The 26,783-nt window shown below is 43.4% G+C and overlaps 1 protein-coding gene across 4 annotated transcripts in view; it reads right to left on the minus strand.

Moving 5' to 3' along the window:
• FN1 (fibronectin 1) overlaps positions 1 to 26,783 on the minus strand; it is a 54,959-nt gene that overhangs the window by 13,477 nt on the left and 14,699 nt on the right. For 3 of the 4 annotated variants that reach the window (XM_074829752.1, XM_074829751.1, XM_074829754.1), the window contains exons 12-31: positions 25,567 to 25,710; positions 23,117 to 23,238; positions 21,720 to 21,897; positions 21,419 to 21,595; positions 19,691 to 19,819; positions 19,484 to 19,573; positions 18,741 to 18,935; positions 17,069 to 17,341; positions 13,604 to 13,870; positions 11,953 to 12,047; positions 11,434 to 11,602; positions 11,037 to 11,123; positions 10,106 to 10,297; positions 5,586 to 5,768; positions 4,535 to 4,624; positions 3,686 to 3,955; positions 3,164 to 3,280; positions 2,584 to 2,748; positions 1,796 to 1,951; positions 885 to 998 (exon numbers count right to left, since the gene is read on the minus strand). In XM_074829752.1, coding sequence (XP_074685853.1) covers positions 885 to 998; positions 1,796 to 1,951; positions 2,584 to 2,748; positions 3,164 to 3,280; positions 3,686 to 3,955; positions 4,535 to 4,624; positions 5,586 to 5,768; positions 10,106 to 10,297; positions 11,037 to 11,123; positions 11,434 to 11,602; positions 11,953 to 12,047; positions 13,604 to 13,870; positions 17,069 to 17,341; positions 18,741 to 18,935; positions 19,484 to 19,573; positions 19,691 to 19,819; positions 21,419 to 21,595; positions 21,720 to 21,897; positions 23,117 to 23,238; positions 25,567 to 25,710 — 3,213 coding nt within the window. Of the gene's footprint in view, positions 1 to 884; positions 999 to 1,795; positions 1,952 to 2,583; positions 2,749 to 3,163; positions 3,281 to 3,685; positions 3,956 to 4,534; positions 4,625 to 5,585; positions 5,769 to 6,817; positions 7,091 to 10,105; positions 10,298 to 11,036; positions 11,124 to 11,433; positions 11,603 to 11,952; positions 12,048 to 13,603; positions 13,871 to 17,068; positions 17,342 to 18,740; positions 18,936 to 19,483; positions 19,574 to 19,690; positions 19,820 to 21,418; positions 21,596 to 21,719; positions 21,898 to 23,116; positions 23,239 to 25,566; positions 25,711 to 26,783 lie in introns of all 4 variants that reach the window. The other variant, XM_074829755.1, reaches the window with a different exon arrangement.

The following is a 26,783-nucleotide window of genomic DNA, read 5'->3' on the forward strand; positions in this document are numbered from 1 at the left end:
TATATTGGATCCAAATTATGCTTTTCTATAAGATTTCAACATTTTTATTTGCCATGTTATATTAGTCCTGAATTTTCTACATTTTCTAGTTGGCAAAGGTGATTTTTACCCAGGAATTTGTTGTCTTGAAATTGATGTGCACTCTTATCCCATCTCTGCAAAGCTTCAGAGAAGCTCTTCTTGTCTTTAGGACAATTCTGTAAGTTTTTGGGGCTGAGCTGTGGTTTTGAATACAAGCTTGAGCAAGGGAATAATGTGCATGCAAATCCCTACCCCAGAGGTGTCCCTGAAAAAGGCATTTTACATCAGAGATGTCTCCGAGTTACACGTTCCCTCTTGCCTCCTCTTTGTGTCCAGAGCAGCACTGCTGCTTTGTATGGGCAGATACAGCAATTCGAGGGCTGAGCTGTCCTTTCTTTTGCAGTACTTCATCCCAAATTCTTGTGGTTTCAACTCATGTGGTTTCCTTTACTCCCTTGCACAGGGCAAGAGTTCCCAAGCCCAGTCCGGTAATCCCAAGCCCTCAACAGTAATCACCTTTGCCACCTAGCTCCAGAAAGGAGATCTTTGCACATTTTTTCCACTGATTGGCTGACGGCAAACAAAACCCCAGAAGACTTTGCGGCTTTAGTGAAAGAAAATCAGAAGCGCAGCATTTTGAGGGGGTGGGAAATTGCATTTTGCAAGTGTTTGAGGGAGAGGGACTGCGTTTTTGCCAGGGACTGCAATTCTCGGGCACGGTACTTATCACAGGGCAGACCACTTTGCATTCTCCTGGAGACTAGGCACCTGTCACTTGCTTTCACTGGGAATGTGCTAGTGCATGGTAGATTCAGACATCAAGAGATAAGGTTTGGTTTGTTACCGTGAAGTGAAATACGTACTGGTGACAGCTGTCTCAACCAAGGGGAGGCTCTCTCCGTTCTGGTTCTGAGCATAGACACTGACCATATACTCAACTGTGGGCTGCAGACCTTCAATAGTCACTTGCGTTTGATCTGGCAGGAAAGAACAACGTTAGTCCATCTGCTGCTGCACAAAGCTGCAGAGAACTGGCCTCTAAGTAGCCTTGAATGAAGGGCCTGTATAAGCCATACCATGAATAAATATCGTTAAAACGAGACACGATTGACATATTGAGTTTGCCCTTTGCTTGCATTATGCTTCTCTGGCAGTGCATAACAAGGCATCTGCAATTTGTACCTGCTCGAAGGCCCTGCAGCTAAAAGGGTGGGTTAGCACAGTAGAAGAAATAAAGCAGGAGAAGACCAGGTTTCATCATTTTCTGGGACAAGACTGACCATTAACCCAGCTGCATCACAGGTGTACATGAGTACTGATCTCTGCAGATCCCACAAAACACACCGTGTTCCCGAGAGCAACCCGAGAGCTGACACTGGGCAGGCTCTAACGAGCACAAGCCTGTAGCGTATGTGACTGAGTCCGTGCTGTGACCAAGGGTCACATTATGTGACCTGCAGAAGGATTTCACAGGAAGTTTTGCTGGATGCTAGAAAATCCAGTGGCATTTCTTTGAAATTTCAGACACTGAAGTTGCCAAGAACAAACCTTTGCAGCACAGTGGTGTCAAAGGAATGTGAAGCTTTCAGGGCAAAAATTTGCCCTAGCTTCTTCTGGATGAAACCCAACTGAAATCAGCAGGACAGCAAAAAAAAAAGCTACAAGCAGGAGAAAGTTTGGCTTCGAGCATCTGCCTACTGTCCTATAGTATTGATTCTAGTGGTCATCGCTTACATTCTTTACAGATCTGGTGAAGGATGTCATGTACTCTTACCTGCAGGGACGTTTTTAGTTTTTGTGGGCCCATGTCCTTTCTTGGGAACAGCTGTCACCCGATACCCTGTCACTGGGGAGGTTGAAGGGAGCCATCTGATGCTGATACTGTTGTCCTGGACATCGGTAACTTGCATCTGTGATGGTGTGTCTATTTCTGGGCAACAAAAACAGTTTTTTCTGAGTATGTTGGTACAGGAAACCCTCCCTCCACTGTTGCCTCCTGAATTTTATTCTGCTCCTGCTTTTCTAGCCTGTGCTTCTTAGAACAGAAAATTCATGTTGCTATTTATTTGTCCCTTATGCTAGCCTAGAGCAAAAAAGCCTTAACCATGATGTGTGGGTGACAGACCTCCTATCAATGTTAGTTGAGGATTTTTCTTCTTTTAAAGTCTACTAAATGCTTTTATCTGCAGCTACAGTAGGAGTAGGATTAGGCTATAACCAGATCAGGAGTGAGACAACAGTCCTGGAGTTAGAAAGTCAGGTTTCATCGGGATCACATAATATGACAGTGCACCAGAAGCACCAGAGTTAAGCCAACAGTGACCCCATGACATGAGAGCCCAACAGGATTTCCACTCTGCAATAAGCAGTCAAATATGGCTTGTATCCCCATCTGACTCCACAGGGTCTCCCTCATCCAAAAGTCCAAGTCCATGATCCCCTTTTGTGTCATGTCATTATCATGCTGGGCCACCACGATACGCAGCTCCAAACAACACTAAGCCGACACAAAGATGTAGTGTTTTTCCGTATTTTTTTTGGTGTTGTTTAAACAGACCTCACCTGTTTTGTAGGTGACAGTGACTGGCTTGCTACTGGCAGGGCTGTCTCCACGGCCAGTTACGGCATACACTGTGATGGTGTAGTCTACGCCAGGTTTGAGGCCAGTGATGGTAGCCGTGGACATGGTGCCAGGCACTGTAAACTCCTGCACAGGGCTGCTTCCACCTAAGGAGGGTGGGGTGGGAAAAGAAGTTTAATGGATCTCTAAATTATACATTTTAAATCATTACAAAACCCAGAACAATCCTACGAGGACCCTGTTTATTTCAGTGGATCCTGGGTCAAAGTCTCTTTCAGACCAACCCAAGGAAAAGAATGAAATACATACACAGAACCACCCCTAAAATGACTGGAGTGCTCCAGATGCTCACTCATTTTGGTAGACAAAAACCGATTTGTTCGCCTTTTAAAAAAAAGGCACCTATATTTGACAATCTTCTCTAAATATGCTACAAGAATCTCAGGAGATACAAGATTTTGTCTGCTGCCGTCAAACTTGCCTTCGTTATTTTCTGTGGCTTTCTAATGGCCTCAGAATAGACCTTCTGGTCTGTGACTGGCCACAGCAGCCTGCCCTCACCTGTTTCACCATAAGTGATCCGGTAGTATCTGACTGTCACTGCAGGAGCATCCCAGGAAATCACAAGGCTGGTCGGGCTGGTGGGGGTAACTTCCAGATCCCTTGGAACATCAGACACTAGAAACAGAGAATTGAGAGAGAGGTTAAACACAGTCAATGTACATCAGCTACATATTCCACCTATCATACCGTGCTCCTCTGCTACTCATGTGTGTAAGTTCTAGCCCAGTGCACACACCTCTCTACAAGTGATGTATCTGATTAAAAACCATCTGGCATTGGACTAGATTTAATGAAAAAAGTTCTTCCGGCCCTAAAGACATCTGAATTGATCCGAAAGTAGCATGAGTCCTCCCACCTTTTTCTAAATCAGGCACTACCTCAGTATCAAAGGCACTTCACTTCCTCATGAGCAGAGTTTCACCAGATGGTAGGAAAGATCTGGTTTAACAGCAACTACTGTGCTAGAGGACACCCAAAGTTCTTGCGGTAACTTTTACCCAGCGTTCTCTCAAGGCTTACCTGTTGTTTGTTGGCCGACCAAGGGCACGCTCTCCTCCCTGCCGTTGATGGCGATGATGCTGACCACGTACTCAGTCCCTGGAAGCAGGTTGGTAAGGGTGATGGAGTTCCGCGAGGGGGGCACACGGTCCTCCTTGGGCCTGCCAGCACCATGCTCTGGGTAATGCCGGATTTTGTAGCCCGTGATGGTGGCGCGAGGAGCAATCCAGTGGACGGTGAAAGAGTTAGCAGTTATATCCGAGAAGTCGAGGCCAGTGGGGGAATCAAGACCTGGGTATTTCAAAGAGACAAGGGAACTGAGCTCAACTGAACTACTGATCATCATCACCACTGCCATGTTTCATTAAGCTCAGTACCATGACACTGCCAGATCCTAAGCCAAGTGCTATTCAGCCGTTGAACTAAACAAATATGTGTTCAGGATCAAAGCAAGATAAACAAGCACTGGAACACAACTGCAGGAAGAGAGTGTATGGCACACACAGAAAACACAGCATAAAACAATGCACATGACCAGAAAACTCCGTTACACAGTTATGAAACAAGAAGGACTCAGAGATAGATGTGACAGGCTCTGCCTAGGCTTGTTCTCAGGCAAATACTGTCAGAACACTTACACCAGGGTCTACAATGCTCTATTTTTAAAACCAGCAGTGGTTCTGGCTCTCAGACAAAACGAAACACAGTTTCCTCATGTTTCCCAAGATGTGCATCTGCGTTGCTCTTTGATATCTAGCTCATGACCCATCAACAATGTGGCAATACACAAGAAAGAGCAACAAAGTCCCATTAATGAATGCTTAATGGATGCCATTAATCCCACGTGTGTCTCGGGGTGCATCTAAGTACCTGTTTTCTGGATTCCAGACAAAGGTGTGCTTTCATGTTGCTCAGAAACACTGTAGACTCTCACCAGATATTCAGTACCAGGGAGCAGATCTGTGGAGTTTAAGTACAGGAATTTAGACATATTTCTTTACTAATAGCTAGAAGTCACTCAACCTACACAATTTTAACTTGTGTTTCTTAAAAGAGGTAATCAGCTTTTGCTTGATGGAAGATCTGAGCCTCCAGGACAGCCAAAAATTTAAATTAGTTCTTTTTCTGGCATTATGGTTGCTAGCAATGTTTCAGCCTGAAAGCATGGTATCCTGTATCACTGCTTCAGTAGTTTGTGGAGACGGGCTAGAAGCAATTAGCTTTTTTACAAGGTCCCTTCTAGTTATTTAGTAGTTTAGTTATGCACCAGGCCAAAGCTTTAGCTGATATAAACTGGGATAGGGCCAAGGATTTCCAACACAGCTATTCTAACTTAGATGAGCTCTGGTCTCTTATCCTGAAAGTGCGTATTGTCTCTCATTCAACCAACCTGATTCTAGGGTGGAGAAAAAAAAACTTTAAATGTAACACAGCTTTTGCACCAGCTTTTTGAAAATGCCCACATTTTGTTGCCATGTCCCGTAAGGTTCCAAACAGTATTTATTTTCTGGTCGTAAGCACACAAAGCCAAAGGAGCAATGACCTTTTGCACATTCTGATCCTCTCCCTGAACCTCTGCACTGCAAGCCCTTGACATCTTTGGTGAACCAGGTGAATAATACTGTATTTACTCTTAATACCTAACCAGGTTGCAAATCAATGCAATTGCCCCATAGTCTGATTCATCACTGTCCCTGGATTGACGGGAAAAACTTCCCCGTGGTTTGGCTTTAACATGGGTAAAGCAAGCGGCCAAACCCCATTTAGTGTGAGTTTGTATGAGGCTACTTTGACATCAGCTTAGATCAGCTGAGAATTTAGCCAGTTACACTTACAGTAAGCAATTTTTCTTTTGCCTCATCTTATGTCATATATAAGCCGCCTCTTATATTTGTTTCACTTATGTAGGTAACCCACTTACTTGTTAACACCACCACGTTGTCCGAGGGTGAAATTGTCAGCTCTGCAACATCTTCCTCCTTCTTCACAGGTGAGTAGCGCACCAGGAAACTGCTCAGCACAATGGAAGTTGGTGCGGTCCAAGTCACTCTCATAGTATCAGGCCCCACATTAGTGAAGCGGAGATCAGTGGGAGGAGGCACAGCTATATAGCAAAGAAGAAATATATCTTAGTTCTCTGATTCCTAAAAGCTGATCAAGATGCATGTTCAGGGAATCACCGGAGAAAGTATCTCATGCATAACACACTACTGTGTCAGACCCATGCAAACAGACTTCTAAACTACATTCGGTTCTACTGTAGTTAAGAGAAAAATATGTCTGTACTACTGTCAGGCTCCTTTAACCTCTTGGCAATTCCCAATACTTTAAATATACCCCATGGGCCTAATTTGAAAACAAGGTAGCAAGTTTCAGTAACGTGCTTCTTGCAGCTGGATTTCTTCTTAAAGATGCAGAGCCAAGAGAGGTTTAAAGTTGCCATACAGCAGCTTACAGATGGAAAAGTAATCTCATCTAGAATTCATACATGCACACACAGGAGAGAAGAGGGTATATCGCTAATTTCCTATGACTCTACTTCTACTTGTGTTGAAGGATTTACAGCCTCAGGATTTTCAAACACACTAAGATTTCATGCAAGAACCAGTTTTCAGCTCGCCTTCTGCTCATGCACTAGAGAGACCCTTGACGGCATGGCATGGCTGTCAATGGCATGTACTCAGGGAGTGCTGTTTCATCCGCATCCTTTGGGGCATTGTGGAAAGAGTGGGGCCACCACGGGAACAGACTTCTGGAAGCTCAAATAGTTATCAAGGCCAGAGGGTGTCTGCTGAACTGCTCCGCCCTCTGGCACTCTTACTTTGGGGAATCACAGTTTAAAAGTCTGGTGAAAATACAGCTCATGTTTCAGGCTCTTGATTCCAGCTGGATCCTGGAAATCTGAATAGCAGAAGGTGAATGAGCCTGGCAAGTCCGCAGCCATACACAGTATTAAAATGCCTCAAATTAGAAAACTGAGGTGTGTGTATTCATCCCCAGCTGCCATTTAGAAAAAGGAGCGAGCTGGGTCTGCCTGGCTTCCCTCCAGTGAGCGGCTTGATTCCTCTTTGGACAAAGCCCCATCATCCCGACAGCCACTGACAGCATGAAACACCGTCCATGTCACAAAACACAGAAGTTTTCAAAATTCACCCGTTTGCTGTGTCAGAGTGGTAGGGGCGCTCTCTCCGCCATTAATGAGTGTGATTACACTGATGTCGTAATCAATGCCCGGCTCCAAGCCTGTGACTGTGTAGTATCCTACTGAGGAGTCCACAAAATCTTCAAAAATAGGGACACTTTCTCCTGCCGCAACTACTGTGATGCGGTAACCAATAATGGTGGAGGCATTTAACGGGGTCCACCTCAGGCCGATGCTTGAGTCAGTTATGTCAACAAAGCTTAGGTCAGTGAGTTGGGGCACCTCTAATGAGTTAAAGAGCAAACGGGAAAGGCAAAGACATACAGAGGCAAAAGAAAGACAAGGGAGAAAAAAGCAGTGTTCATCACTATTTACATTGACAGAACTTTAGAAGCAATTGCGGTGATATGCAGAATTTCTCTTGGGGTCTGGGGGAAAAAGGAGGTTTTTTGGTGGGTTTTTTTTTTTTTGGTTGTGGTTTTTTCCTTTGTTTATTTTTATATTGTACCCTTCAATGAAGTCCTCAGCTGCCCCCTCGGGCAAACAGAACCTGAAACCCCAATCGCCTGAGACAATGCACTTCTACTTTAGACATACAATTTTCAAAAAGACCTACAAGAGGCACTTAACTTGCAACAAATTTACTCTGAGCAATGATGAGCCATAAAGACCCATCATTTTCTGATGAAAATAGAAACAGAAAAGACATACCTTTTTTTTTTTTTTGGTAGAAAACAAGAGATCAAAGTCTATTAACGTATAAATAAAATAACTCTTCTGAAATAATAGTTCATTTACCCTCTAGAATTTTTGTCTTGTGCAAATGGTAAGTCTAACTTATGACTGGGATCATAAAAATATCAATCCATTTGAAGAGGCTAACTCAAGACTACACCCTCAGCTGGTGAGAACCATCACAAAGCTTCAGGGCAGATCATCTGCTATCCAAACTATTTACACTGTACTTGGAAAAAAGTCTCAAATCCCTGTAACAGCTTGAGGATCTGGCCCAGAATTCCTCAAGTTCTACTTACCACTAACTGCTGCAATGTATGTGGTAAAAACAGATATGGAACTGTGAGTAATAAAACACTTTCTTGGAAAGATGGCAAATGGTTAAAAATGACCTTTAGATGATAAGAATTCTGTAAGAGTGACAACATCCCCATATTCAGAGGTTATGCCCAGCACACGGTGTGGCCAAGAGGCTGACTTGAGTTGTTGGCTAAATTGTTCAAAATCTCAGAACCAAGCCACTGAATAAGGATTCTCTTTAATGACCTGCTAGATATTGCCTAAATTTCTGTATGGCAAACAAGCACAGCTGTGACTGTTTTCTCTATCAGTATTATTCCTGTTAGCAAAGCTGTTCTTTTCCTGCATGTTAGGTCCAACAGAACTGGGCAGGGAGTGGGGAATATTAGGTGCATCTTTAATTGACAGTGGCCAAACCCTCGGTTGCTCAAGTCAATAGATTGGTATTGATTTAAGCCATAAGATTTGACTGTGTAACTTCAGCAAGGTGATCCTGAAATCAGCAAATGGCTGCTCTTCCTCACTCAGGATCAGACACCAGTAGGTGAGTCAAAGATGCAGGACTTGGTATCCATTCTGTTGGATCATTACAAGTTAGCTTGAACTATGGGACAGTAATATTGCAAGACACTGTCTTTAATATGTAGTTATGTTGTATTTTAATGTCCTTCTAGGAAAAGACATATTTTACAGAATAGATGCAAAAAAATGCCAGTTTTCTGTAAAATCATTGTTTATCCACATGGAATGCATGTACCATATCACCTTAAAAGAGTGCTAAAAGCCAAAGACATACATTCTTAGCTTTCCCCCACCAGAAGATGGTAAAGGGCTAAATCTATTACTGCTTTAATTATGCAGTATCGCAGTATTAGTTCACCCCCAGGGAGCATACAGCACTTCAGTGAAGCATGGAAATTTTAAAGCAGTGTTATAAGAGCAAGCACACACAGTAGCTGGCATCATTTCAGGGCTGAGCAGAAACAAAAACAAACAAACAAAGCCCTCACAGAGGAAAATGAAATGAAACCATTTGGGGAGATGCATATTAATTTTGCTACTGTGGCTGAAAAAGGTAGTTTCTGCAGTCATCGCAGCATGTAATGTGAGGTGGCACACGCCACTTCGTGTCCCAGAAGTGCTGCAGTGATGAAACTTTCAGTCTTAGCATTCCTCTCCATTGAGCTGAAGTGACCTTCTGCCACTACTGCTGCCAGAATTCCTCCTGTGCTCGCTTCCCACTCACACCTCTCTTTACCTACTTCCTATTCCCACCATCTGTGCTCCAGATGCTGGGGCACTGCAGGGACAAGTTAAATATCTGTCACTCAATACAACAGATCCATCTCTTGACCACCACCCTGTTGACAATGTAGGCTGCCCATGCAGGGAAATACATGGGTATAAAAACTGCTCTGTCACATGTTGGTACATGGCTATTCTGCTTCTTGAGACTAAATATCATGTCTAAGCCCTTTGCCATCAGACTAATAGGAGTTCTGCAGTGTAGAGCTCTTGGGCTCAGCAATTTGACTTTGAGTAGCTAAAACTGCTGCTCACAGAATCACAGAATTGTCTAGGTTGGAAAAGACCTTGAAGATCATCCAGTCCAACCATCAACCCAACATTAACAGTTCCCAACTACACCATATCCCTCAGCGCTATGTCAACCTGACTCTTAAACCCCTCCAGGGATGGGGACTCCACCACCTCCCTGGGCAGCCCATTCCAACACCCAACAACCCCTTCTGGAAAGAAATGCTTCCTAATATCTAGTCTAAACCTTCCCTGGCACAACTTGAGGCCACTACCTCTTGTCCTATCGCTTATTACTTGGTCAAAGAGACTCATCCCCAGCTCTCTGCACCCTCCTTTCAGGTAGTTCTAGAGGGCGATGAGGTCTCCCCTCAGCCTCCTCTTCCCCAGACTAAGCCCCACCAGTTCCCTCAGCCGCTCCCCATCAGACCTGTGCTCCAGACCCTGCACCAGCTTCGTTGCCCTTCTCTGGACACGCTCGAGTCATTCAATGGCCTTTTTGGAGTGAGGGGCCCAAAACTGAACCCACTCATCGAGGTGCGGCCTCACCAGTGCCGAGTGCAGGGGTAAGATCCCTTCCCTGTCCCTGCTGGCCACGCTATTTCTGATGCAAGCCAGGATACCATTGGCCTTCTTGGCCACCTGGACACACTGCTGGCTCATGTTCACCCAGCTATCAATCAACAACCCCAGGTCCCTCTCTGACTGGCAGCTCATCCTTCCATTACCTTGTGTGACGGTTTCAGAGATGGGGATACTCTCCTGGTCGTCCTTGACTGAGTAAACGCTGACATTGTACTCCACACCAGGGTTCAGGTTTTCAAAGGTGCAGGTTGTCTGATCTGCACCTACTACTTCCTCCAAGGTAGAGCCCTGCTGCCCATTGGTAGGAGCAGTGGTCACTCGGTACCCACTGATGCCTGAAATACAGATATACCAGTATGCAGTAATTTCATGTTGATTTACATCAGGCCTCAGTATAAACAAGTGAAGCAAACACATTACATTCAATAAGTGATTTTGCCACCCTGAACCCAGCAGGCAAGAGGGTGCTGTATCAAGCACCCTGAAACAAGCTTCCCAGGAGGTAGCCATGCTCCTTGCACAGCATCATTTCAGTCCCCTTTGCGACCTTACCAAACCGAAAATCTCATGACATGTTGAGAAAACATGCATCCACTGACTGAGAGTCGTGTTTGGAAAAGCTTTCAATCTTGCTTTATGGGAGTCAGTTGTACAGCTCCCACCAGCTATTGTGGGAGAAGAGTTCATCTCAAACACTTTCCAAAATCCCATGCTTACTCTCAATAACATGAACTCATTCTTCACCGCCAGAAATCTTTTTGGTCCATTTTACTTTCCTTCCCTTGGACCTTTTTTAAACCAATGGGGATATTTGAAGAAATCCTTCAAATCCCTAAACCAGCTAAAATATTTAAAACGCATTCATACTCAAAAATAGCATTTTACATGGAATGTAAATCATGAAGGGTCCTATGGCAACCTATACTTAACTGTGAATTCTATCCTCTAATATATCTAGAAATATGTACATTTTTCCTTAAATGACTCAACAGCAAGCTTCCCATCAAAATCTCCTTAATGAACTGCAAGGCACCACATTAGCACTGTGGAACAACAGTGAGTTCACATAGTTACCTGGAGTTGTGCTTCTATCCCAAGAGACTACCAGGATCCCAGTATCAGGATTGGGTTCCAGGCGCAGGTTGGTTGGTGGAGACAATGCTGCAAGCATTCAGACAAATGGGTCATTTATGGCACCAAGAATTGTGTTAGCTCCCTCAGCATCCCTCCTCCCCAGATTATAGCCTTACCCTTCAGAATTAGCTAAAAAATATTCTCCTGAAGTTGTGACCCTGCACTACATGAGCTAGTGTTACTGTTGCCTGTACATCAAAAAAGAAAGACACCTTCCAGGCCATGACAGGAGGAAAAGACTAGAACCGACTCCCAGAAGACAGTCATTCATCTGGGGAGCACCACCGGGGAAGCAAGTGGAAGAAGGAATGATTGTGAAAAAGCAAACGTGTCTTACGTGTAATCACTCTCCTGATGATGGGAGTCTCTCTCTCCTGGCCGTCCATCAGGACTGTGAGGCTGTAGGTGTACTCCACTCCAGGGGTCAGGCCAGATATCACGATGCTGCCAGAATCAGAGATGACCTCCCGGGGAGCCTCTCCACCTTGGCTTGGGCGCACACCCAGCTGCAGAGAAGCAGCAAAGTTTGCTTTTCAGTCTCAAATACTCCCATACCAGCTAACTGTCAGCATCCAGATTTATCATCCAACGTATCATGGGCCAGTATGCTTCAAGCCAACTGTTAATCCTGTAACTTGCGTTTTAGATGTCTCACTGATGAACTTGACCTGAAGCCCTGAGGACCTGCTTGCACTGACCTCTGTGACCTCAACCAGCCCCTCATAAGCAGTATTTCTTTTGCACCTCCTTCCTTTGTGCTACATTCACTGCAGTCCAGAGTAAACAGCTTTAATCTGTCCTCCCTATCACAACGAAGCAAGAGGAAAAAGAAACACGGGATTTCAGTTTCTCCTACCTTGAAACCAATCCTTGGGGCAGGTGTCCAGGTGATGACAATAGAAGTCTCAGTCACTTCTGTGTTAAAAGGAGGAACAGAACCAGCAGGCTGATCTGTGAAATGAATTGACAGATCTGAAATCTAGCTGCTGGGCTGGCACCAACCAGTTAGAAAACCAGACCTACAGCAGTCCCAAAGCAAAAGGTATGTAGTAAGTGCTGAACTATGTTACTTCTGAAAATCCAGTGATTTGGGAAGGATCTGACAGATGACTTCTGTCTGCTGCTGGCCTTGATAGACACAGTATGCAAGTGGTCTAATCAGAGCCAGTGCTTTTGTTGTTCCCGAGGAAAACAAAAATATTAAACTGGGCCTCATGAGTCCTCTATGCATTCAACCCCCAGAATTTGGGGAATATTTTTTGTGGCATGATATCTAAATTGTTCCTTAAAACTCAGCTTTTTTTCCTTCACCCACCATATGCCACTCAATCAGCAGAACACTACACCCTTGTCTGTCATCCAGCTGTCGCAGCTAGGACCACCTCATCCCTCACCAACATCTTCAACTCTTTTGAAGTCAGTAGAGTGAAAAGGAGATCAAAGTCAATCTGAGGAATCTGTGCTCTCATTGACATCTGTCAGGGGCATCACAGAGAAGTCAAAGCTTTTGTGTACCCCACAATCAGTCTAAATAACTCCACTGAGTTTAATCTGAATTGACCTCGTTACTAATAAAGAGACTTTGTTTATTAATCTGTAGTCTTAAACTGGACTGGTTTCATTCAGATAAGCCAGAATTTGAAGGCAATATTCATCTGACATATCCAATCATACCCTAATGGAGAAATATTTATAGGTAAGACTGTCAGCAAAAAGCACCTTGCCAATATCAACAGTGTTACTCTGATTAGAAGTTTGAACCTTTATTTTAATTTCACATTGTTCTAAAAGAAACCACATTCTCTTTTGAAAAGAGGATGTGGTTCTGGGCTTGGATGGCTTTGAATTTTGTTAGTTTATATGACTGCTTCATCATTATTTAAACAGTGAATCTATTTGTTCTTTCTAGAAGTATGTGTGGGTTCTTACAGAACTCCCTTTCCTCCCAAAGTTTGCTTAATACTTCTTCCAAGCCAACAGCACAAGTACTGATGACTGAAATAAAAAAAAGGAAAAATGCAATGTTTGCGTCAGTTTCTGTAACTGCAGTTGAGCTGCCTTAGATGGTATGGTTAGGCTTTAGAAATGGCTGCCTTCAGCTTTATACAAATGACAGACTAATTATTCCTTGCCCATTTTAAGGGAGCTGTTTGCTTTCCTTGATTTGTCATGACAAAACCAAACAACTGGAATGATCAAGTAAAGTTAAATTTCTTTGTCATTCAGTTCAACAAAAACTGAAGTACCAGTAGTAAGTTCTCTCCTTTGTTTTTAATCACCAAAAAGCTGAAATATATTTTACTAAAAGCTTTTTGATGCAAATAACTCTCTTTTTTCCTGCCAAATAGTTCAGAAAGAAGAACAAGGAATATTTCCTAAGCAGTTCTGCTGGAATGCTACTTCAAAAGGCTTCTTCTGTAAACCAATTCACAATAGCCACTTTCAGCACAAGTTTTGAAGAAAGGCCAGGGCGTTAGGGAAGAGGAATATGTGTCTGTTATACTTACAAGTTGTGAAGACTCCAGTCTCTCTGGTGCTTTGCAAGTCATCTTTAACTGCCACAAGGTACACGGTGTACTCAGTGCCAGGCTGCAAGTTCCGGAGAAGGTACTTGGTGGCAGAAGGTCCCACATTGTAGGTCCTTGGTTGACCTCCTCTTGTGGGACCTGCAGTCAGCCGGTATCCTGTGATCACAGCACGGGGCCGCGTCCACAACACCAACACTGAATGCTCCGTGGTATTGAGGAATCTCAGGTTGGTGGGGGCATCGAGCTCTGGGGAAGAAAAAGCATAACATGCATCAATTTTCCAGTTGAATCTCTACTTCACCCCTACTTTCAAAATACGTCCATTCCCATGCAAAAAAACATGGCTGCACAGTGAGGTTGTTGAGTCTGTATTTTTCACTTCGGGCGCGAGCGCAACAGTAGGGAAGAGAGAAGGCGGGGACCATGAGAGAGCTGGAAATAGAAGTGCAATAACTATATCCATGCCTCAGTGCCATCCGGTGATATGCTGGGCCAGGCAGACCTGTGCATTCCAGGCTGCGCTGATTTGGGTCGCTGCCATACGTGCCATCCCATGGGGACATCAGGCTAACGGGCTGAGGCGAGACAGATGAACCCAACCGCACTCAGGAATTTCAATAGTTTCTCATGAATGCTGAGCATTTTTTAAAAATCAGCTCAGTTTAGACTTGTCAGCATAAGCACGGAAACCTAACATTAGCCCTTTTTCATTAAAAAGATTTATTCTTTTAAATCTTTGCCCAGTCCTACTCCCTGCCCTCTCAAAATCCCTTCCCAAAACAAAAAACCCCCACTTTGTCATTTTAATGTAAAAATAAATAACAGTCAGCAACTTTCTGCAGAAAACCAGTTCCTAGATCTACTTAAAAATAATCACGCTGTGGAACTGACTATACAACAATTCTAAGCATGCTCATCTCTCCCATGGGACTCATGCAACAGCTCTTTTTATCACTGCCCCGGGAAGCTGCTGAAACCGATAACCCAGGAAACTACATAAACAAGAGGCTGAAGCAACACAGCTTCTTCAGCACTACACTGGAGTCCAGGGAATGGAGAGATGTCACTACCTTTGGCTGAGACAAGGTGAGGCTCAGAGGGGGAAAGACACTTAAGCAATTGGCCCCCACAGCAGGCAGGGTAGCACTGGCTGCAGCAAAGGGTTTATAATATCTACATGGTAAGCCTCCCCACCTTTTCTAGGTCCCGATCATATGTTGAAATTAAGAGCAGTGAGGAGAAGTTCCATCAATGCTCTTTTTTTGATGGCAAATTCTTTTTTCTCCCCCTGAGTAAATAAAATTTTTCTGATAAAAATCATTTTCATCACTCTCCCAGTGATTCAGTGGGAAGCAGTTTTTGTGCTTTTTGTTTTCTCCCTTTTTCAGGGAGGGAGGGAAGAGGAGGTGAGGACTTCCTTCTTCCACCACTTGCAAAGATGGGGGAGATAGTTCTAAAAGACAAAGGATGAGTGTGACCCTCTTTAGGCCCATCTCCAACCCACGGGCTGAGAGTCAGCTTTATCTCTTCCTGGTACTTGGATCTGTGCTAAGTCTCATCTGACAAGGACTGTATCTTCCTCCAATTTGTAGCCTACAGTCAGTTCCTTTCTGCACAATTTAATTTGCCAGCATTATTAGGCTTTTATCACTTCCTCTCCCCATACTAGAGGAAAAAGGGGAAGATTAAAAAGCCACACACACACTCAAGAGTTTATTTGTAGACTGCTTTTTAACAGAAGGCCAAAAAGAGAATCACATTTACACCGTGGGAAGAGACTTCTGCTGCAGGGTTTTCCTTGGGAACTCTGAATGATTTCTGTTTCCCAGGACTTTCGATTACAGGATGCAATTTATGTGAATACTTTCTGAAATGTGGTTTAGGCAAAGCAGTTAAGCGGATGATCATAGCCTATGGAAAATGATTCCAGACATTTGTAACTAGCCCTGTGCTGTCTGAATCAAATGTCTATGCTCTGATGTACACCTCTGTGCATGGACTTTCAGAGGGGCTCTACACCTAGCCAAGGCTCCTGAAAACAACCACAAAAAACTACAGATCTAACTGGGAACTGAGCCCTTCTTGTTCTAAATGCTTCCAAGAGAGTTCAAACTCCTAAGTCACATCCTTGCTTTTGAAAGCCTCACTTGAAAGAGGAGGGTGTGCACACCATCTATGTTATGCTCAAATCAGATACCTGTATCAGAGGACAAACATAAGGATCCCATTCTCCCTGCATAGTCAAGGGAGATGGTAAGAAGAAGCACTAATCACAGCTCTTAACTTTATGGATGTAAGTAAATGGTATTTCTCAAACAGCATGGCTATATTCACAGATTATCCCATTTCCTTTCCTTCCCTCTCATCTTTATAAGAGTTGGGCTGGATTCTCAAAAGTTGCTCTCATTTACTCAAAAGTATCAGAAAAGCAGATATGCACAGCTGAATTTTGGTCCTTCGAATAATGCGACTCAGTGAAAAAACACCACAAACACCGAGTCACCCAATAAACAGGATCTTTCAATTGAACTCTGTCCCTGGTTCTGTCTGACCTGTTTCTCCTCGATCAAAAATGGAGATAACCACCTGAACTCAGGCTAAACTCCTCTTCCATCTCAAAGCCTACATCTTAACCCAGGCACTGCTTCTCTCTTCTGCACTTCTGAAAAGCAAAAAGCAATGCCTGACAGACTGTGCACTTTTCTTGTCATCTTGCCTCACACTGGTGACATGGTGCACTGCCCCTAGGTCATTAGCAATCAGGTTCTGAGAGATTCTGAGCAACCCTTCCTGAAAAATATATGCTCCCCATGGCTTCTGTCAACAGTCCACTGAGGTCGCTGCAAACCAGTTCCCCAGGTTTTACTGGGATGACAGTGAAATTTCTGGGGTGGTGAGACAGCCTGTAGAAAGCCAGGCCTGACCTGACAAAACTGAAAAACTTTAACACAAGGCCTGTCCTTACATGTGCATGCAGAACTCCTGCTGCTGACAGTGGAGCCAAATAGGTATGTAGCTGTCAGAAAGGAGATAGGGATTTTCAGAGCAATCTCAGTAAGGCTCCTAAGTCATGCTGAAATCTGCCTTAAGGTATCCTCAAAAAAAAAAAAAAAAAAAAAATTCACAGGCTGTGATCTGTGCTGTAAAAGAACTGCAGGGCCCATCAATTCTCAGTCAGTAATAAGAAAGTTGAATTCCAGCCATATGAAATTGTTTTAAAGTGCCATGAGAGTTAAACTCCCATTGGAAAGCCCTGGAGGAGGATAAATCTGCTGAAGAGATCATTGTTTGACTGAACGAATTCCCAGACCTGTGATCCTACTTATGGGATACCTCCTGGGCTATAACTGTTGCACTTTAAGTGCTCTGTTTATATATTTCTCTAAGCGACAGAGAAATATGCACTTCAAAAGGTTGAAAAAAGCACGAAGGAAAGACACTTACTGGTGGTTTGCTCTCCAGTCAAAGGTTTGCTCTCCCTGCCGTGGCTCACGGCAAAGATCTTAAAGAGATAGGTTGTTCCTGGGAGCAGGTCAAGAACTTCAGCAAAAGAGCTCCTGGTGATAGGCAGTCTCTGGCCGTGTTGGCCAGGGCGATTGACAGGGATCACTTCCACACGATAGCCAGACACTTGGCTCTGTGGTGGAGTCCACATAATGGTGATCTTGATATCAGAAACTTCCACAAACTGCAGATCTCTGGGTGAAGGAACTTCATCTGAAAGCAGAGCGACAGAACAGTGTTAGAGGGAGTCCTTAGCAATTGGCAGAAGTTATAGGTTTACACAGAAGAAAATAAAGTTAATTTTCATCAAACAATGGCTAGCCCAAGAATATTTACCAAATTAAAATATCATGGTAACCTTACTGTAAACATGTATACACACATTCCCCATATTCAAACAGACTACAATTCAAAATGTTAAGTATTTTATGCCTTCAGTCATAGAAGGTAGCTTGCTGTCACAGAAAGAGAGCTGAAAGTCCAGATGTAATATGCTACAGATCTTCAAATATATGCAAAAGCAAAAGCCTGGGGGTGAAAAAAAAAAATCCAGGGGTTGGAAACAGGAACCTCCTTTTAAAATTAAAAGAGAGGGTTTTCAAAACCCATGGCATGTTCTGAATGTCTGTAATTAATTTAAAATCTACCATTTATAATTAAACAAATACAGGGGCTGATCTGGCCTTACTGTAGTCAAAGACAAAATCCAGTTCCCTCTGTGTTGGTCCACAGTACTGCACCCTTGAATTCCTATGCTCAAATTAAGTTTCTTCAGATTAGGACTGATACTGCCCTAAGGTTAACCAATGCACATTTTTGGAAGACACAGATGCCAAACCATAAAATTGTTGAGCTGAGTTCATTCCTGGTGAATTCCCACTTGCAAACACGTGCCTGCAACTTGCAGGACCATCAAATTCCACTGCTACCACATCAGATCCCAGTTCTTTCACTATCCTTTCTTTTGGTTTGGCTATTCAGCCCAATTGGATACTTAAAGAACCCTGAAACCAGTAGTTTTTTTAATTGTGGGTGCCTCAAGTTTAAATCGTATGGTGTTATTTTGGCACAACAGTCAATGCTGAGCAATCTCCCATCCCCACTGACTGCAGTGGAAAATACTGGTTAGGACTGGAGGGGAGAGGGAGAAGTCAGGTGAACGATTTGGATTTGGGCTTTCTGTTGCAGCATCTGAGTATATAACCTTAAACACGTGCAGGCCAAGCACTGAGGCAAAATGATTTACCAGGCTCTTAAGAAGATCTCTTAGCAGAATCCCCTTAAGACAACTTAGGAAACTCTGATCTTTCTTTTCTGTAGACACAATGCAAGACCAACCTTCTGACCTTCCTGCAGTCTGATCCCTAGGAATTACAACCCTGGTACTGAAGGGTGGTGGCTTGACTGTGTCAGTTCATAAGTGAGTATGACTTTACTATAGAGCTTCAATACCAGTGACATTTACAATTAAAAAACACAACAACGACAAAAACCAGAATTGAGTCCCTTTAAGGATTCATTTAGCTAGAGCAAGGTCAGCCTGCATTGTCATTTGGCTCTATGTACTAACAGAAAACTCAGTGACTGATATCCAGAGCATGCTGATCATTACCTGCACGGGGAACGCCTGTCGTTTCCTGTTGGATGAAGACAGGAGTACTCTCCTGATTTTCTTCCACTGCGTAGATGCTGATGTTGTACTGAACACCTGGCATCAAGTCACTGAGTGTTACAGAGGTTGCAGTGTCAGGCAGGTTGAGCTCTGTGCTGCTGCCTTCCACAGAGGGTGTGTAGATAATTCTGTAGCCTAAAGCGAGAGAAGTATATACAGTCCTCAGCCACAATCAGTAAGTCAGCACAAGGAATGATAGAAAGGAGAGATAAACTGATCTCCCTACTAAGGTTTCATAAAAATAGTCCTGAACTTCAGCAGGACCCGTGGCTTGCATGTGCTCATGTCCCATCTACAGATTGCACACTTATAATGCCTCACAAAGCATAATCTGACCTGGATTAGAATATTTCTGAGTTTTGACATGAGGATTTAGGTTTATACAGTTCTCATGCTTGCTATGGGATGATTGGATGACAGATACAAACAAGCCCCATAACCTCCTCTTTGTATTTAACACAAATCCAGAAGAAACTGTTTTGCATCCAGCCTCCTGAATGGCTTGGCTCAGACAGTGAAACCAGGCAAATGCTAAACTGCCCATGTGCTTTCCAGCTGCCTCTTGGATGGGGCAGAATTATGCACTAGCCCTCTGTCCCAGAGTTATACTTCATTTTCTTTTTTTTACCTAGATTTCAGGTTCTACCAGTAGTGCAAAACAGGTGCATTCCAATTAGACAAACCTGTGATCGGAGCCTGCGGTCTGCTCCAGCGAATGACAATTGATGTGTCATCTACACTTTCCACGGTGTGATCGGGAGGTGCATCAGGAGCTGATTAAGGGAATAAACAGAGGAGGACAGCAAGCATGAGGATAACAGGCAACAAAAATTTATTGAGCAAACAATAAAAACAACTTTCAAAGTGCTGCAACACCCACTCGCACATACCTGTAGTCTGTGAAGTAGACAGGATCAGATTCTGCTCTCCTTCCTCAGAGATCTGATAGACATTAACATTATACCTGCGACCAGGAAGCAAGTCAGGGATATTGACAGAAGTGGCTGTGCTTGGAAGATCTAAGGAGGGAGGAAAGAAAAAAATTGCCTTAGCAATCTTATCTTCTTGCTTTCTCTCCAAATGAAATAATTGAGACCTCTGTTCTAATCTGGGCCGAGTCACAGTCTTCCTGCAATAAAACAGCAATTGTTCTGCACTATGTCTTTAGTCCACATCAGAAAAGTTGTGTGGAAAGTTGGGACAGGTCTCCACACTCAGCAAGCAGACACCACCTAGGACAGCAAGGCTTGATGTGTGGAATGGCAGGACAACTCGAGCAGCAGCTCCCCGCACACTGCTGGCATGCAGCCATCTCAGCTACGTACTCATTTCATACCCTGACTGTTGTATTTTCAGTACAGAAATATACGGAAAAATTTTCACATGAATAGGTTTTGTGGAAAGACTGACTCATGAGTGGAGAAGAATGACATTATGAGGGCTGATGAACTTCTCTCCCTCCTCTCTTCCCCCAGATGTCCACCTACATGCCAGATGTAGAAAATTCCCCATGAAGCAGCTCCTTGCTGGCCAGACTGAAGCCAAGCATCTTAAGGGAAACTGGGAATTGCCTTTCAATTTGCCTGTAAACCTCTGTCTGCAGACAGATGAGCTCAGGACCTGCTTCACAGTACAGCTCAGCTGTCTGGGCAGCCAGTGTGCAGACAAGAAAGGTGGTGACAGTGCTGGCAGTCCCAGCATAAGCCACTTCTGCTCACGAGTCCAAGCCTGTGAGTTCAGGGGAGAATTATTAGGTCACAGGATTACTGTTCTTTTTCTTATTTTGTTCCTCTATCACACTCACGTCAGAATAGCTATTCTAACCTCAAATCCTTGTGAGATATTGCTGTTACCATTGTTAAGACAGGAAATTAGGAAAAAGAAGTTAAGATGAAATTATGTGTGGTGACACAGGCTGTACAGTAGATGTTGGAAAAGTGGATTCAACTTCTAGGTCTGAGTACAGTGCCTTTAACCAGCTTCCCAGCTTAGCTAAATTGTCACATTATCAAAGATGAGTAAGATCTGATCCAAACAAAACAACTGACAGAGCAGACTGGAACAGACATCCATGAGATGACAAGTAGCCAAGAGAGAGTATTTGGACATGATTTCTCTCCTGTCCATTCTGGTGGAAGGACAAAGAGATAGCAAAGGTACAACGGCAGGTTTGAAAAATCTCTTCCCATCCGCACTACTGCTCACTTCAGGATGCTGTGGAAGCTAGTAAATTTACATGATTTCAAAAGGAAAAAAAAAGACAGGACAAATTCATGGAGCTGAAAAGAATACATCTCCCCACAGTTACTACAAATCCACCAGCCCTGGCTCGGAGTTTTCCTCTGCAGGATCCTGGGACACTATTCTGAGGGGGCATTGCTATATACTTGCCTTGTTCTCACACTCTTCCTGGGACGTGAACTTACAGCCATGGAGCAAGGACAATGAACTAAGTGAGCTTTCAAGTTGAGCTAGTCCTGTCATTCACATATCCTAACTGAATCACGCCAAAAGATAGCGAGATCCTCGCTATTTGCACTGGCTATACTGATTGTCACAGAAAGCAGTGATGTACTGTTAGCAATGCTTTGGTCTAGTAGACTCAAATACTGTCTCACCAAGATACTGCGGCTCATCACCCTCCTCGCTCAGCTCATACTCAACACGGAATCCAGAAACTGTGTCAGAAGCAGAAACCCAGGAGACAACAAAGCTGTTGGCTGTAATTTCAGTGACTGACTCTGAAGTAGCAACCACAGGAGGAAGAAGAGTTGTCTCTCCTGAAACAGTATTGCCTACAAGAAAGAAGAAAGAGAGGTTTAATTAACCACCGCTACTTTTGTGTTAACTGGGATACACACAACACAGACTTGGGTGAAGGAGATTAGGTTTTTCTGGATGCCCCGCTGTTCAACTTACTTGTCACTGCTGTGGTGCTGGTTGTGGTAAAATCAAAGCGGGTGACTTCTTTGTGACCATACCGCTGAACACTGATGAGCTGTCCTTCATATATCACACCAGGCTTCAGGCCTGAGATGGTGTAGGAGTTCTGGTAGCCGGGGATGGTGGCTTCCTTCCACTGCCTTCCAGAGTTTTTCTGCAAGAACAAGGACACTCAAATAGTGAGAGACTCCCAGGTCTGCAAGCAGGGGAATCTAGTGACCTAAGCTGCTACACAATTACCAAGCACTGTGATATTCAAACACAGGTATGACTTGAATGGCTAATGCACAGGGGGAACTGAGTCAAAGGAGATGAGAAAAGTATGCCAGAAAGCAGGGCTAGTGACATTTTAGGTGATTAAGTTTTATTGGGGTAAACTGAAAAACAATCTAGCTTTGAAATTTTTCCTTTAAAAGGAGCATTATTTGTAATATATAAACTAAACTAATTCCTTTATCAAAAACACAGTAAGGCGTGAAGGAAAGGCTGGAAAATGCATATTTGAAGGCTGTTCACAATAACATGCTAAGCTATCATCTGAAAACAATATATAGAAAAGTTCTTCCCTTCTACCCTGTGTTTGAACTCTATGGGAAGCTCTGAAATAATGCTCCATCCTCTGAGGTTTGTACTACAGTGCTTTAAAGTCCATTGCATTCAGGCCTTGATCCAAGATACACTGAAGTCAGTAAAAAGACTTGAGTGCCTTTAATGGCTTTGGATCAGGGCCTTTATTGTTCTCTTAATAACAGGCAGCATCGAGGTACTAATGTTCTTAATCATTAAGTGGTCTTTTGTGAAGCTGTACTCAGGGGAACTGTAACACAACTCATCTATGTTGCTTAAACTGAATCATTCCTCAAATATGACTGAGCCAACAAGCAGTGGTTAACCAGCTTTGGGTTAGACTTTAGAGAAGATGGGAGATGACTGTTTATTTAATCCTATGCTAGGTGTTTATATCTTCATATCCTACTCATCTTTACCTCCTCATTAATGGGATAAAATCTATCCCAGTTGTCTCTGGATATGCACATGGTACTAAAACAACGTTTCTTAGGATGAAGAAGTTTCCACGAGGATTTACATAAAGTGAGGAAGGATATAAACGCGTCTGCTTACTGTGCTAGTGCTTTGGTTAGTAAGATGCTTCATGAACACAGTGACCAGTAAAGTTTGGGCAGGAAAACATCAAGTGTTTATACAGCACTGGTTGTCTTTGATCCTCAGAGTAACTGTTGGCCTCGACAGGACAATGACACTGAATCAGCAACTAAAGTTTTCTGAAATTGTGTCAGCCACTTCCTTCAGACACCAGAAGTAGTCAAATAAAGTATTTTTGATAAATAAATGATGATGAATACAGCACTCACCGGTCTCCAGCGCAAGATGTACTTGGTGATGTGAGACCGTTCAGGAGCATTCCACTGGATGGGGTGGGAGTTTGGCTGATTTGTACTCTCTGTGATGATCACCTGAACAGGCCCAGCTGACCCTGAAAAAAAGAATTGCCGTTTTCAACATACTGGGGATGCTTTTCTTCTGCTTTAGTTGTGGAGTCATCAAAAAGCAAGAAAGTTGCATGGCTCACATACTATTTCTATACGTGGGAAATAAGTTATATTGTCTTTTTATCCTTAATGTTTCATTGCTACTTAGAAAACTGGTGAATTAGAATATATTCTGTGGGGGAGTTAACATGCACTGTTTGGGTTAATTTCCTGTGAGTTACCAATGAAATAGAAAACCGAAGCTGTCTAGTATAGAAAAAAATCTGCAAACTCGTATTGTTCAGAGAGGGAGCTTTTCTCAGCAACTAACTACTTTCATCAATTAATATCTTCTGCAATGGGAGCCAGGAAACAGATGAGAAATGTCTGCCAAATCCAGGTCTAATCTTGTGGCATGGTGAAGGCAAATTCCTGATCTGACATTGAATACACCCTGCAAAGATGCACCAGTCTTTTCCTATTTTACTAAATTCTTAAGCAGTTGGTTGAAAACACTGAATTTTCATGACACTGTGGAGCACTCCACAGGTAGTGAGGCATGTCTTCTGCACACAAACTGCACCAGAAGGTTTGGTGGAAGTCCTGAAACAAATCAGGCCCATAAACTCATGAAAATACAAGTTCAGCAGTGCTCTAACGCTTAAAACTACTGATTGATATTAGCTAGATCAGACTCAGGCATATTTTCTCCACAAAGCTCTCCAATAGAGAAGGAAAGGTTTTATGATCCCATGGTTCTCTTTTCATTCCCTCCCAGCCCTGCTGGGGAGGTTTCATTGAACACTCAGCAGCACTGTCCTCATGCTAGTTCTTGGAAAATCCCAGCAAAGAGCACCCTGGAATCTGCGGGCAAGTGTCTTGTTTTAGCCATTAAATACCTTCACCCTCCCCTCACATTTCTGATTATAATTTATTTGGACAACCGTGTAACATATATACCTGCTCCATATTTAATGGGACTTACAGGCAAACAAACCTGCGCCCACAGGCAGAAAATTTCAAAGCTCACCTAAACCCCAAACCTACATTCAGAAACATTAGATTTGGTTTATTTACACATTTTCAGTCACTCCTGTGTCTGAAGAAGCCCAAAACCCTGGTCTCCAGTCTGGAGGCGTGCATATTTCACATAGCTCAGGGAGATGTTTGTTTAAGCAGTCTGACAAGAGTCAATGAAGCTCAGCAAGCCCCAGTAAGAAACTCAAGCAAAAAAAGTCCAAAGAAGGCCTGCTTCCTATTCTTGCCCTCCTTAGTCTGCTGCCCCAAAGAAAGGCAAGTCCATAGTTCTGTCTGCCAAGTATCTTCTTGCCGTGTCTCTGGCTCACCAGCTGTATGGCCATGGATGGAAATGCAGCCAGTTCACTGACAACACTGCTGGGTATACGTCGGGTTCAATAGGGCACTGTCACAAAGACCTTTTATATGATGTGCATGAAGCAAGTCACAGAGAAGAGGTACTCACCTTATTTACATGAAGCATGTAATTGCAACAGACTGCTAAGGGGCTAGTCCCCTTCTACAGCAGGGGCACCTCTATTAAAACCCTCTTTCTATGAGCCTCACATTCCCCTTCTTACTTTGCAGGGCAGTTAGGGTATAAATACATTGCAGCTAGTGAGTGAACAGACTCTTCTTAACCTATCTTGATATAAAAGCAGAGAATCACCTCAGCATTAAAACTGTTACACCCAATCCTTATGCAGTTCCTCCACATTTATGCTCAGAGGTGGTTTGGGGGACCCATGACATGAGCATAGCCTTCTCCTCCCAACAGGGAAGCCAAAACACAGCCTTAATATTTTATCCTGTTCAGATTAAGACAGTGGCAGTTGCAACCTTAAACAGGAAAGTAGAGAGGTTCCCCTTATCATGTTCTGTTCAGGGAACTGAAAGAGAATAAGCCAACAAACAGGCATTGCCTGTCCCTATAAAGATTTCCTGGAACTGACAGGGCAAACAAAAGTAGTGGGCGCAAAAGGGAAGATTACACATGTAGAAGTTTTAAGCAATAGAAACAGAAGGTTGCAGGTGTGATTATCACTACATACCAAGAGGCAATGTAAACCTAAGTTGTTGTGTGAACTGATAGTCATTCCCTAAACTAGCCCTGGCCTCAGGCATAGCTGTTAACAGCCTGGCCCCCTCTCTATAATCATGACACCTGTTTGTGTCTGCCAGGGGAAGGGGGAAATGCTTCTGTTTAAAAAAGAAACCAAAAGGAATAATGCACAGAAACCTGAACAGGTGAGGGGTGGAAAGATTGCTTTCCTCATTGCTCAGCAGATGAGTCAGTTATCTGTCGGGTTTCTTACCAGGATAGGTCTGCAGAGGCTGGCAATGCCATTCTCCAATACCACGACCATAGCAATAGCACTGGTATCTGACACCGTGGACGTACTTCTCCCACGAATCTCCAATTTGGTAAAAGGTACGAGTTTCTGAATCCTGGCACTGATCTAAAGGCACAAAAGAGACAGTTAACCACTGCGTGTTACTGAAACGATAGTGAAAAATCTATGCCGTACACATAAGAGTAAGTCACAAGAGACTTTTACACAAAGAAATGTAACACCAATGTTTATTTGCAAATGTAGGTACATAGAGAGAAAGTGGTAACAGAAACTGAATCTCAGCTCAAGGTTTTTGATATATCACTGCACGTGTTAAGATACTAGGGGGCTAATTCAGCTGTGATGCATTTCTTAAGATACTGTTAAATACAGTCCGTCCACCTGGCAAACTTCCCAGGGAAGTCAATGGGGTGTTCCTTCAAGAAAGGATTTATTTTGAACTATCTATTGTGGAGCCCAATTCCACTTCAGTCAACTAAGTTCATCCCTCATCCAAAGCTAAACCATGCTGCTCTCAAGGAAATCAATGGCAAAAGTCCTATTGGCTTCAGCAGAATTCAGTTATACTTTATAAGTCCGAAGTGACCCATTAATTTTCAGCAGAGTCTTTCCACATTTATCATTGTATAAACCAAAGGACAGATCAAATCCTGAAATCAGCTTAGCTAGTGTAAATACAACACAGTACCAGGGCTTCAGTACAGTGTCAAGTCTGACCTCTACCTGTGTTTCTGGCTCAATGGAAATTTTCAGTGAGAACTTGCATTATGCTTGCTTAGATAAACAGGAGCCTTGTTTAGAGAGCGCCAACAAAATTAAACCAATTGCACCATTACAGATAGCTGAAATCAACCCCTCTCCTCTTCTTTCAAAGTAGTAATTTTCAGGAGCTTTATAATACAAGTTCCTCCAGTAAACTTGTACAGATATTATTATAAATAAAGCAGAACTCAACCACTAGCACTTTCTGATAAATTTTCTTGGCAATAGTTCAAAGTTCTCTTGGATTTAGTAATTGCAAACCAAACAGTCAGGACTTATCTTCCAATCTAGGTTCACTAGGGAAGCGGGGGGAGGCAGGAGAGATGAAATCTCATTCCTGCAGAGAACCATGATGGTTTTAGCTAACCTCCGGAGTGCTATTAACACGTGTTCTCATCCTGAGCTTTCTCTCTTTG

The sequence above is a fragment of the Strix aluco genome, chromosome 6 (assembly GCF_031877795.1).
Source record: "Strix aluco isolate bStrAlu1 chromosome 6, bStrAlu1.hap1, whole genome shotgun sequence".
In the NCBI taxonomy this organism is placed as follows: domain Eukaryota; kingdom Metazoa; phylum Chordata; class Aves; order Strigiformes; family Strigidae; genus Strix; species Strix aluco.